This window comes from Chiloscyllium punctatum, chromosome 41 (genome assembly GCF_047496795.1).
Source record: "Chiloscyllium punctatum isolate Juve2018m chromosome 41, sChiPun1.3, whole genome shotgun sequence".
NCBI classification, from domain to species: domain Eukaryota; kingdom Metazoa; phylum Chordata; class Chondrichthyes; order Orectolobiformes; family Hemiscylliidae; genus Chiloscyllium; species Chiloscyllium punctatum.
The window spans coordinates 24,890,383-24,903,714 of record NC_092779.1 but is presented as its reverse complement, the minus strand read 5'-3'; the positions used below and the strand labels follow the sequence as shown (position 1 = coordinate 24,903,714).

Genomic DNA, 13,332 nt, shown 5'->3' with positions numbered 1-13,332 from the left:
CCAATGGCTCTCAGGCCTGCAGCATCTTGAAATTAAAATTCTCTTCTGTGTTTTCAAATTACTCCAGTGACCTGCTTCACCTGTATCGTTGCAACCTCTTCCAACTCCATAATCAGCTAAAGTCTCCAAGCTCTCATTCTGACCTCTTATGCATTCCAAGTTGTAACTGTTGCCCCATTGGTGGCTATTCTTTCAGTTGCCAAGGTCCCAAGCTCTGGAATTCCCTCCTTACACATCTCCATCTTTCTACCTCGCTCTCCTCCTTTTCAAGACACTAAAACCCACCGGGCAAGCTTTTGTTCATCTAACTAATATCTCCTTACGTGGCTTGGGTCATGCATTTTTTCAAACACCTGTGAAAAAGCTTGTTTAATCACGTTAAAGGTGCTATGTAAATGCAAGTTGTTGTAGTTAAACATGTCCGAATTTTGTTTCAGAAACACAGTGATGCAGTGCCGAATAGAAACCTCCCGACGCAGTCCCTTGCTTTACACGCTGATAAAGGTACTCCTCAGCATGTTTTTTTTCCTTACTGATTTTACCTTTTTACTACCTCCCTTCCCAACCTCTCGGATGCTGACTCAATCCACTGATGCCTGGCCACCTTCACAATTTCAACCAAGTAACTCGTCATGAGCGATCTCAGATATTGGATTGAAACTGATGTGAATCCATTCAAAGCACACCTACTCATGCAGAGTTAAACTTGGGCTCAGTAATATGCCGGGAAGTCACTTGCCATTGGAAACAATGGTTCTGACACTCCAATACCGCTGGATATGGGGATTGCTGAAAATAATCAGGAGAAAGAAACTTGCTTATTTCCCAAACTTTCCAATTCTAGAATTCATTATAACGTCCATACTGTTGGCTGGAGGTTGAACATATGGCCTCAAACCCAAAATATTTCTGTCTAATTCAGCAACGCTACTCACTAATTAAACACTCAAAGAACTTACAGGTTTGTAATCTAAGGATGACATGGACCTGTTCAAATTTATTTCTGACCAAATTTGCCAAGAGATCCTTTTTTTTCCCCAGAGATGTCTTTTTTACCCCTCTCTTTATGAAGTAGCCTAAGCCACTTTGTGGTTTTTCCCAGTGCTCCCTAGTGACTGTAGACAGTAAACAAGATAGCACAGGGATGACTAACTTCACTTCTTCTGTTTATTTTTGACCCTCAGCCCTAACTTTGAAGAATCACAATGCCACTTCTGCCTACATAGTGTAACTAAATCGGATGACCCCCAAAAACACATTTAGCCTGCATCTGTTGGTTTCAATGTGGGTAACACATCTGCCTGATCTCTATATTCAGCCAGCATCAACTACACTGTTTTCCGGCTCCATTCTCTGTCGGAGGCAATATTGTGAGTGGTTAGTACAGCTTAAAGCTGGCATGGACTGCTTAAGAGGGAGATGCGTCGTTGTTTGAACAGATGCTGCGGTTGTGCAAAAGAAGAATCCCCTGCAGCCAGGGGAGAGATTGAGCTCCAAGGTTTTAGAGACCAAACTGGATGTCTTGGTGGAAGAGGGATACCGTGTAACAGCAGATGGGAGGGCAGATGCATGGTAGAAGACCACAGGAGTGAGTTGCTTAATGCAACAACCAAGCCCCAAGAGCCGGATGCAGTGATTCAAAAAGTTCAATGACCTTACGTGAATAATCAAAGCCAGTGAATGCCATATCTGGCCAACCTGCTGGGGAACAACTGTGCCTCTGTGTCCTAACCCTCATGTGACAAATAATGTTGGTTGTTTTTGGATAGTTATAGCTGAAGCCAAGACCAATGGAAGGGCTGCATCGTTGATGATAATGGTATCCTCGTGCCAACTCCTCTTTCTCAAATCTCCCTCGTTATACCATCCTTTCAGTGTGAGCACCATTTTACCTTTGCCTTCCCATGTGCCAGAATCCATCTGTGGCTCTTTTTCCCTTTCAGATACTCAAGATGTGCAACCTGGCCAGCTCATACAGGAAAACCAAGGAGAGAGTAATGAGAAATCAGGTGATTTCAAATAAAAACAGAGAATGCTGGGAATTTTCAGTGGACCTGGTGATCTGTGAGGGAGAGAGACTGTGTTAATGGACATGATTTTATCAACCCCTGGCTGGCAGGCACAGGGGTGATAAAATTCAAGGGTGCCCGAGTGCCAGGATTCTGCAAACTTTGTTGATGCCAGGCTACTTTATCAGTGTGGGAAGATAGCAGCCTGGTCACATGCCAACTGGAAGTGGGCTAAAGGGCCCAACTGAGTGGGAGCATCCTGGAATACTGGTGTCAAACTGGCCTTCTCCCTCCTATGCTTCAAGGGATAACCATCAGTTGTGTGGAAGCAGGGATTTTCCATGGCTGGGTGGGAAGGAGAACTGGGGACCATCATACCTCGAGCCTTATTGGTGCTAAGAGTGACCTTCTAGTCACAAAGGCTATTCTCACCACCTAACGGTAAAGCAGAAACATGTTTGCTTTTAAGCCTTCCATCGAGTTTTCCTGTCAGCATCAGCAGTAGCCAGCAGGCTGTTGAATTGCTGTTTTGTGACTGCAAGGTGGAGAGCTGACCCACCATCTTTATTTGGATGTTGAGCTTAGCAAGAACCTCTTTATTGTCTCGGAAGACTGATACTGTTGGGATTCACTCTGTGCTGAGATAATCCAGACTGACTTTACAGGTCTGATACAAGCTTATTGACCTGAAATGTAAAATCTGTTTCTGTCTCTCTCTCTCTCTCTCTCTCTCTCAGATGCTACCAGATCTGTTGAACATCTCCTGCATTTTCAGTTTTAATTGCAGATTTCCGGCACTTTCAGTATTTGGCTTTAATGCAATTTGACTTCATAGTGACAGGCACTGGTTCAGATGCTGGCTGTGTGCATATTTTAGAAGATAGATTCTTCCTTAGAGGAGAGAGGGCTGACACATCATGATGAATTGGTTACAAATGGATTAAAGGTGGGATATGTGCAAGAATAATGACAGTGGCAGCTCACAGAGAAGGTGGTCACATGTGCTTGTTTTGCTGCCAAGGGTACATAGGACCACCATCAAAAGGCAGATCGCAGATAGGTGTTCCCAACAAAATGCTTGCAACATTGGGGAATTTGGCAGTAAGCCTGCCATCAACCTCAAGGAACATGAAGTACATAAGAAATAGGAGCAGGAGTAGCTCATTTGGCCATCACCCTGCTCTTCCAATCAGTAAGATCACAGGCTTAACTCTACTTCCTTACTTGCCACTAGATAACCCTTGACTCCTTTGTCTATCTCTGCCTTGAATGTATTCAATAACCCAACCCCCATTAACTGCTGGCAAAGAGAATTCCCAAAACTAATCACCCTCTGTGAGAAGGACTTGCACCTCATCTCCATCTTAAATGGGAGATTACCCTTATTTTGAAAGTTTCCCCATTAGTTCTTGACTCTCCCATGAAGGGAATCATCCTGTCAGCAGCAACCCTGGTAAGATATCTTTATAATCTATGTGTTTCATTAAGGTCACCTCTCATAATTCTAAAATGTAATGTATATAGTCCCAACTGGCTCAACATTTCCCCATAAGACAATTCCATCATCCCACAAATGCCCAGAACTAACTTGGCAGAGGGTATTGTGCACAGCTTGGAGCATGTTCTTCCCAATAGCTGCAGTGGAGGCTCAGACTGCTGTCATGCCAGCTCCATTTGCTACCATTGTGAACTGTGCATTACAGTGTACAGGAGCCAACAGCCTCTTACAGCAGTCCAGCAACAGGTTTTCCTCCAGATTGCTTGGATTGCTGAGGTGCTGCCACAGGGGCTTTGCAGTGACTCCGTGGAACTGTGGGGAGACTTCTGCCACTTCACCAGTGCTTTCATTGCTAGCTGTCAGCCAGCCATTCATCATTGTCGATGCCCTTGCTGAGATGGTACAAACTGAGCTCCAGCCTTCGAGGCCCAGAGCTGTCTGAGATCATTCTGCAAGCCCATCTGCAGTGTCCGCCCCTGAACGTTAGCAGCTTTCCCCACACATACTGCAGCTCCTACTGTGTACAAACACAAGGATAGGCAAGGACTCATGCAAAATGAGCATTAAGGAAAGGAATAAGGATTACAACTGACATTTGCTTGCAATGTAGCATGATTTTGGTTTGGAACCTTGATTTTTGTGGTAGCTACAATCTTCTGTGGGGCAAGCAGATGCTGCGATGTTCAATGATAGGCGAGGAGTAGAACTTTTGGTAAATGGGGAATTGTGGGTGCTTGTACTTCAGCCAGATGAATTCTTCATGGATGACCCAGGTGCAACGTTACTGTCGAAGTTGCCTATGCAATTCTACTTTCTCCTGTTCTTTGTCCTGCTCCTTAGCTGTTCTCTATGTAGCTGATGTCAAGTGCTGTCCTTTCATTATGATGACACTGTGTAGCCACCAGGCTTAATGCCTGCTGGGCTAAGTACTACAAGCTTCCTGCAGAGTGATGCGAGAATCAGACGCATTAATTCGAAGCACAACAAGGGTCAGCTGTATTACAGTCCAAATGGTTGAGTATGCTTCGTGTGTGCAGAGATATCAATGATGTAATGAGCAGAGGATCACATGGTCATCACCTTTTGGTGTGTCAGTTACAGCTGACACAGTGAGCTGCTACAGAATAAATTATTATTGTCAGAATGTCAAGCATTGAACTTCAGGATTCCCTCTGTCCCATGAGGTGAACATTAAGTTGTCACACGAAACAATTTCCATGTAGTTAATAGCCCCTTTCACTCCACACAAACTTGCAATGCTAGTGAAGCTGTATGCTCTTTCTGCCTTTTTCGCTCTGTAAAGAGAGAATGAAATGCTGTCAATGCATCGATGACCTCCCTCATTCAATGCTGGATAGTTCATCCTGCAAGAATTCAGATGCAGACTTAAATTCATCCTCATAATCTTGTTCACAAATGCTGCTAAATGGTCCTGTCCACTCTGAGGTAGCAGTAAAAACAGAGGACTGATTTCTATCAGAAAGTCCATTGTGGAATGCAGACACTGCTTGACCCTGAGCAAGAAACAATGCAGCTTGAACACACTGTGTTTCATGGTGAAAGCCCTTTAACCTCTCCTTCTTCTCCTTGTTCCAGCAGCCAGCCCTGCTTTGCATTGTCTGTTTATTCTCCAAGTAACACTGTGTTCAGAGTGGGTACCCATGAGTATGTCCATGTCTTAAAGCAATTGATTTGAACAGAATCTTGAAATCACAACTTGCTGTAAACAGTTGCAACCTTAAGCAATCATACAAAATAACATAAATGTGTAGACTTGTGTCAACAGCTTATCGTTAGTTAAGAAAACCAAAAACTTAATGTTACAGGAAATACGGCAGTTCTTCAGTAGGTTAGGCAGCATCTACGGAGATAAGAGGACAAGATCAATGTCCTTTCTGAAGAAGTGCAACATATTTTTCAACAATTAACCTGTAGGTATTGGATAATGCCTTTGTTTCAAGAAATCTTCCCAATAGTTGATCCAGTGTGTAAAATTCCGAATATTGGTTGAAATGTTGAGTTTCAAAATGGCACACTGATGCATCAATGTGGCACCTGGCAGGAATCACCTGGCAATGCATCCTCCAGATGATATTTTGGAGCTATAAAGGCACTCAAAGCTTCCAAAATATGGGTACCATGAACCCACTTCCTCATCTCCTATATCTGTCTTGGCTCAATGCTAGTGTGGTTGCCTCTTAGCCTGGAATTCATGGATTCCAGTCCCTTTCTGGAGAAATGAGCACGAAGTCTCAGCTGCAACCATGTGGGGTATTGAGATAGCTGCTAAGTTTCAGAGGAATCATTAGTCCAAGGCCCCGTTGGCCTCTATTGTGGGTGTCATTTCAGGTTCAAAGAAGAGCATGAGATTTCTCCAGTGTCTCATATTCATCAATCAACTTCATTCAAGCAGATTATCTGGTCATTATCATATTGCTGCATCTGGGATCTTGCTGTGTGTTCATTGGTCTCTGTAATTTATGCATTACATCAGTGCTTCATTAGCTATAAAGCATTTTGTGATGTCCTGAGGTTATGAAAGGTGCTACATGAATACACATTCTTTCTCTTATTTTAGAGTTACATCGCACAGATATCAATATTAGACTGTTAATGGTGAGAGGAACTCAGTAATACATTCGCTATGCATTGCACCACCCAGCTACCAGGTTCCATCCTGATGTTTGCCTTCTTTCCCAGAGAAGTGTGTGATCTCCACTAGACCTTTGAACTGGAGCTTCACATGTGGTAACAGGTTACAAACCAAGGTTAAGCTGTACTCTATTAGACGGTTCCTTTACGTTGAAAGGAAATTGTGCTTCCTTGATTTGGATTGAGCGCTGAAACCTACAGACAATAATGTCCGAGACTACTGTGTTTTGACTAAGTTGGCTGATCTAAGCATGATTGTAGGGGGTAAGAAGTTGGCTAACACTTTGATTGCCTGAAGACAGAGTAAAATTCCAGAACTGTTAATGAAATGAAAGCATAGTCTTTTGTTCTCCAACAGATCATCATAGAGGTATCTACTTATTCTCATTCAGCTCATGGATGTGTAAATCCCAACTCCCTCAAGTTAAGAAGGACATTCCTATCAGGGCATTGGCATTTCCTGCTTCCATTCAGTTTTAGTCAGTGTAAGGAAAAATGTAACAATGTTATTTTCTACTTAACTATTTGGTACATGCTCAATGTTCGAGCTGGATTGAATTATCACAAGCCCATATTTCACTTAAGAACATTTTTAAAAAGTTTATCTGTATCTCTGGAACAAAAGTGGGACATTACTTATAGAGTAACTGTCATGCTATCTACACTTGTCTTCATTTGTTGTTGTATTTAAGAGCTGACTTCCTCTTTATTCCTTCCAGTCTCTGATGTAGAGGGCCACTATGATCCATCAGATGGAGGAATTAGTTTCCTAATTACCCCTGCAAACAATGAATCAGATGAAACAAGAACAGGTAAATAAGAAGAGATGAATGCTTCTTGGGATATTTCTCTGTCTGTAATATATTGGAGTCTAAAATTTGGATTTGGAAAGTTCAGTTTATGTGAACAGCCCCTTAATGCACTTGTTAAAGTTGTGATATATTTGTGTTGATGCACACCCACATTGTAGCAACACAATGTTCCATACATTTTAACCATGTTGATGATGGTTGCCAAAATATTAGATAGTAGCTAAAGGGTGAACCGCTTTCCTTTAGGTTGTTTAAGAGCCTGGACTAAGCCTTTGATCTGCACGAAGTTGAAAGAGAGAGAGCTGGGGTGACAAATATGAAAAATTAATTGAAGATAAGAGGGCAGACTGAGAAAGTAGCTTAACAAAATAAAAGGACTCTGGACTTATAAATAGAGGCTAGAATGCAAAAGCTTGATGAACCTCTACAAATAATCTTATATCACAAAGGTCTTTAAAACCATCTATATGGAAAAAGTAGAGCAAAACTGTTTCATAGAATAGAATCCCTACAGTACCAAAGTAGGCAGCTATTCAGCACATTGAATCCACACCACCCCTCCCAATCCCTGTAACCCTTCATTTTCCATGGCTTATCCACCTAGCCTGCGCATCCCTGGATACTATAGCACAACCAATCCACACCTAAGCTACACATCTTTACGCCGTGGGAGAAAATCCACCTAGACACAGGGAGAATGTGTAAACTCCACACAGACTGTCACCCAAGGCTGAAATCAAACTGGGTTCCTGGCATTATGAAGCAGAAGTCCGACCCACTGAGCCACCATGCTATCTATTGATTGGAAGGTCTAGAACCCTCAAGTGCCTATTGCAAGTGATTGGCAATGCTGAAATGTAGAGAAACCATCTCCGCCAGGTTTGCAAACTGGAATATAGTCCATGGAAGGGTGGTGGAAGTAAATTCAGTTGTGTTTTCAAAAGGGAAATATGATAAAGATTTGAAGGGAAAATTTGAAGCACAAGGGAGAAAGGGGCAATGGGAGAAGGGACAAGACAGATTTCTTTTGCAGAGAGCTGGCACTGATGCATAGGACCGAATGCACTTCCTTCTGTGTTAAAGTTACTCTATGATTCAAAGCTAAATGATCTTGGCTGTCAGCACACAGTTTCACACCCCAGTGTATAGTTAAGGGAGGACAAAGCTGGTATATATCCCTGTCCTGCAAGCTAATGTTTACATTAGAAAGTAGACGTTGGTTTAATCCAGTACTAGCTCATGTGAGTTTTCCCAGGGCCACCCAGCCGACCAATATTTACTTGACACTCCAAAAGTGCTGCAATTTCTCAGCAGGTCAGATAGCCTCCACAGAGATCAGCGGTCAAGATTAATGTCCTTTCTACTGCAAGTGTAACATATTTTTCAAAGTCTCCTGTGATATGGTAGGAGTTGCATGCTTCTACTTTATCTTGAGCAATCACACACGTTGCCTTTGTATAATTGAAAGAGGTTCCAACAGATGTTATCCTGTTGATCCTGTTAAAGTTGCATCCAGAAATTATGGTTTTGGAACATTATTTCCTTAACCCCACTTCCTAGTGATGTTTTCTCTACAGAGATGCATTATAGCCTTTATTAATTATTATGAGTGTATTGTGTCCTCTCTCACAATCTAACAGTGTCTGTCATTGACTGTATAATGTTTAGACTGAATCCCCTCATGCATTTAGGTCTTTATAACTTACTTTATAATACTAAATACTTTCTGCAGGAATCGATAACCTGAGTTTTTTCACTAAGGAGGATCAGCTGGATTTTCAAAGGATTCCACCATGGAGGCCTAATGAAGACATTGTAGTTCTATCCCAAAGGACACGTTCACAGATTCCAGGGAGTCCTAATAACTTCAGGCGACCCACATTTTTGCAGCACTGTAGCAGATCCTTTGATTCACTTTTGCCAGCAGACACTTCTGAGGAGCATCCATTGTCTGAATCATCAGTGTAATTACATCAGCCATCTTTGCTAAGTACAACCTGTTATGTTTAAAGCAATCTAAAAACTTGGCCTGCATCAACCATTGAATTTTTAGACATATCAGTATTTATGTTTGTATAAAGGATATGTGTGCATGTCTTTAAAGGCAAATTTACTAAACACCAAGAAGACAAAAGAGTTAAAAACAGCTCATCCTGTTCTTGCAAGGAAGGTTGTGTTTGATGAACCTTATCATATTCACTCAGGAGGTGACTGGATGAAATACAATTAGGGTAGTGCACATGGTCACTCAGAAAAAGTATGCATGAAGGAGACAATTGAAAATGCTTAAGTGATTGAGAACTAGAGGAATGATAGCATACTTGGATTAAAGGGAAAACAAGACTTATACAGTATGAGAAGACCCTAATTGGAATCATTGCCATGGAGAATGCACCAATAAAGTGATGACTGTTAACTGCCAAGCTTTGTTTAAATTTGAAACCAGGCAGATTGAATTTGATTGGTCAAGGCATTGTTCTGTACAAGAACTGAATCATACAATCACTGTCACCTGTTTGGTTGAGTTGAAGCAGGCCCAACTTGTGCCCTTATTCTTTCTGTCTACAGAGCAAAGGGCCCTGTGCAGTGGTATGTGTAGTTTCCATTTGTACATGCTATGCACTACAACGTGAGCTTGACTGACAATCCTCCATTAGTTATCAACATAATTCTGAGAAGCTGAGGATTATGTAGTAAATATTGTCTAATCATAGAATCACATCCAGTATTGGTCACTTAGAGTCATAGAGTCATAGAGATGTACAGCATGGAAACTGACCCTTCGGTCCAACCCGTCCATGCCGACCAGATATCCCAACCTAATCTAGTTCCATCTGCCAGCACCCGGCCCATATTCCTCCAAACCCTTCCGATTCATATACCCATCCAAATGCCTCTTAAATGTTGCAATTGTACCAGCCTCCACCACATCCTCTGGCAGCTTATTCCATACACGTGCCACCCTCTGTGTGAAAAAGTTGCCCCTTAGGTCTCTTTTATATCTTTCCCCTCTCACCCTAAACCTATGCCCTCTAGTTCTGGACTCCCCAACCCCAGGGAAAAGACCTTGCCTATTTATCCTATCAATGCCCCTCATAATTTTGTAAACCTCTATAAGGTCACCCCTCAGCCTCTGACGCTCCGGGGAAAACAGCCCCAGCCTGTTCAGCCTCTCCCTGTAGCTCAGATCCTCCAACCCTGGCAACATCCTTGTAAATCTTTTCTGAACCCTTTCAAGTTTCACAACATCTTTCTGATAGGAAGGAGACCAGAATTGCACACAATATTCCAACAGTGTGGCCTAACCAATGTCCTGTACAGCCGCAACATGACCTCCCGACTCCTGTACTCAATACTCTGACCAATAAAGGAAAGCATACCAAACACCTTCTTCACTATCCTATCTACCTGCAACTCCACTTTCAAGGAGCTATGAACCTGCACTCCAAGGTCTCTTTGTTCAGCAACACTCCCTAGGACCTTATCATTAAGTGTATAAGTCCTGCTAAGATTTGCTTTCCCAAAATGCAGCACCTCACATTTATCTGAATTAAACTCCATCTGCCACTTCTCAGCCCATTGGCCCATCCGGTCAAGATCCTGTTGTAATCTGAGGTAACCCTCTTTGCTGTCCACTGCACCTCTGATTTTAGTGTCGTCTGCAAGCTTACTAACTATACCTCTTATGCTCGCATCCAAATCATTTATGTAAATGACAAAAAGTAGAGGACCCAGCACCGATCCTTGTGGCACTCCACTGGTCACAGGCCTCCAGTCTGAAAAACAACCCTCCACCACGACCCTCTCTCTTCTACCTTTGAGCCAGATTATCCAAGCATGAGATAGGGTATGGTCTGCACTTGGACTGCTATAAACAACCAGAGGGATGGAAAAAGCCCAGAAATTGCTAGAAACACTCAGCAGACCTTGCAGCATCTGTATAGAGAAAGCAGAAGCAACATTTTGGGCCCAGTGACCCTTCATTGGATTAGAGCCAAAAGGATATGCTTTTATGATGGAAAACCTACATACCTGGCAACACACATTGAAATTCATATAGCACCATGCACATTTGTGTGATAGTCAGAACATCTCCTTCATTTAGCAGCAGCATCCTGGTAGTAGTGGAACCAACTTGGGTTTCTCCTCCATTGTAGCAACATAAAACAGCTTGCTGATGTTTGCGCAAACATTTGTGATACTCAGAGTCATAGAGATGTACAGCACAGAAACAGATCTTTCGGTCCAACCTGTCCATGCTGACCAGATATCCCAACCTAACCTCTCACAAAGTCATGTTGACTATCCCTAATCAATCCTTGCCTTTCCAAATACATGTACATCCTGATCCTCAGGATTCTCTCCAACAACTTGTCTACCACTGACATCAAGCTCACCGGTCTATTTTCTTTGGCTTGTCCTTACCACCTTTCTTAAATAGTGGCACCACATTAATTCTGGGATAATCTGAAGTAGGCTGGTTGTTTTGCAGGACCAAAATGAGACCCTTAGGACTATTCATGATATCACAGTAAGTCATCCAACCAGCTTAGCCATTATCCAGCTGAGTGACTTTGATGCACTTTATTTCAACATCAAGCATACATGGTGAACAAATTACTCTTGCCCTATTTAAGACTTAGTGATAACACTAACCTTATAGTACACGGAACTGAAGATATCCCAACACTTACATTCATCAGTGAAGGTAGACTTAGAAGTTGCTGAGTTCATATGTTCAATTATTACAGTTTCAGGACATGTGGTGAGTCTAGATCATCATGATATAATGCTGCAGAGCACATATTTATAGGTTCCATCAACGGTTGAATAAGCTAGCAATGTCAAGTGAGAATATGGACACTATCAATATTCAAGACCTGTATGGTCTTCACAAATATGAAATAATCCTTCACGGTGGATGTGGGAAAATTGGTAATATTATCAATGATTTGGCCATTTATGTTTCCAGTGTTTGATATGAGTGTCTAAATGGACATCACTTTAATACCTTACGCAGCCCATAATTACACAGATGCAGTGAGTCCTATTTTCTGGTCATGTTTAACAATAAGTCTGATAGGTACTGATTTGGATTTGTTATTAAGAATTGCATGCATTTTGTTGATAGTCAGACTTTTTAAGCATGCCTACTCTTGTCCCTTTGTTGGGCTTACAGATATGTATGTCCATGTCAGCCTTGAGCCCTCACAACATTGCCAGGCATTTGGGTTGTATGTGGAAATCAGGTAGGTCCCAGAAGCTTGATGTTGAAATACCATGTATCAAAGCCACCCTGTGGGATAATGGTAAGGCCATCACGTTTTAATCCTGAACAGTGTCCAGTCAATCTCAGATTATGCTGGGGGAGCATGATATCTCAAAGTTTGAAAAACAGGTGAAACTATGTATTTCATGCTGCTACTTTGCAATAGGAACAGGAATGATGTTTGCTACTAACAGGCTGTAGCAGTCAGGCCAAAAAGACATTCTTCCTAATGCAGAATTATTAACGTGCTATATGAATTTTAGTGCACATATGTTGCCTACCTCCCAAAGATTGATGGATTCTATTAAATGGCATATCCCTTTGGCTGTTTACAACAGGCAAGGTACTGATCATACCTAACCAGCTCGTGCTTGCTAAACATCCAACACAGTTTCCAACATTAGTTGTGATTCTGTGATTAGACACCATAACCCAGAGTGTGTGATGAATTACATTGACATCTCATTTTAGATTGTCAGTTGGACTTACAGCATGGTCACCAGTGTAATTGGAAGCTACATATGTTGGTAAATACAGTTTTGTTTTGCAGACATAAAGTACATGTACATATACTTTGCCTGTTTCAGCTCAAGAAAATAGGTGACAACAATTCTCTGATTCATTTCTCATGTCAATGCCCTGTCCAGCCAAAGTCAACCAACCTGGTTCCAAATTTAATTGAAGCTTGGCAATTAACCATAAGTTATGCTCTAACTTGTGCATTCCCTATGGCAATGCATTCACCAGTCACAGTTCACTTGCCAACCAATGAGCGCTCTCCTTTTATGTATTACAAATATGCTTTTCCCTTAACTTTGTTATTTTTTGGGACTTGCAAGATGAAAAGCTTCAATAAAATGTGCCTCTTTTCAAGAATACTCAAGTGCAATGCTACTAAATGAATAAATAATTCTGAGTTTGTTGCAAACTGCAAGAGGCTATTAATAAAGTGGTGGAATGGGTTAAAAGAAAAAGAATTTGCAGTTCACTGTCAGTAGATATGAAGTGCTATGGTTTGATTTTAAAATAGAACCTTGCAGAAAGGTTGGGTGATTTTGACAGGCAGGAAAATTTAGGTTCAACTTGACAAGA

The 13,332-nt window shown here is 41.9% G+C and overlaps 1 protein-coding gene across 1 annotated transcript in view; it reads left to right on the top strand.

Moving 5' to 3' along the window:
- Positions 1-13,332, top strand: part of LOC140464927 (sodium/hydrogen exchanger 3-like) — a 130,490-nt gene that overhangs the window by 109,943 nt on the left and 7,215 nt on the right. Inside the window, exons 14-16 of the mRNA XM_072560564.1 lie at positions 438-504; positions 1,944-2,009; positions 6,879-6,971. Of these exons, the coding sequence (XP_072416665.1) occupies positions 438-504; positions 1,944-2,009; positions 6,879-6,971 (226 nt within the window). The remainder of the gene's footprint in view (positions 1-437; positions 505-1,943; positions 2,010-6,878; positions 6,972-13,332) is intronic.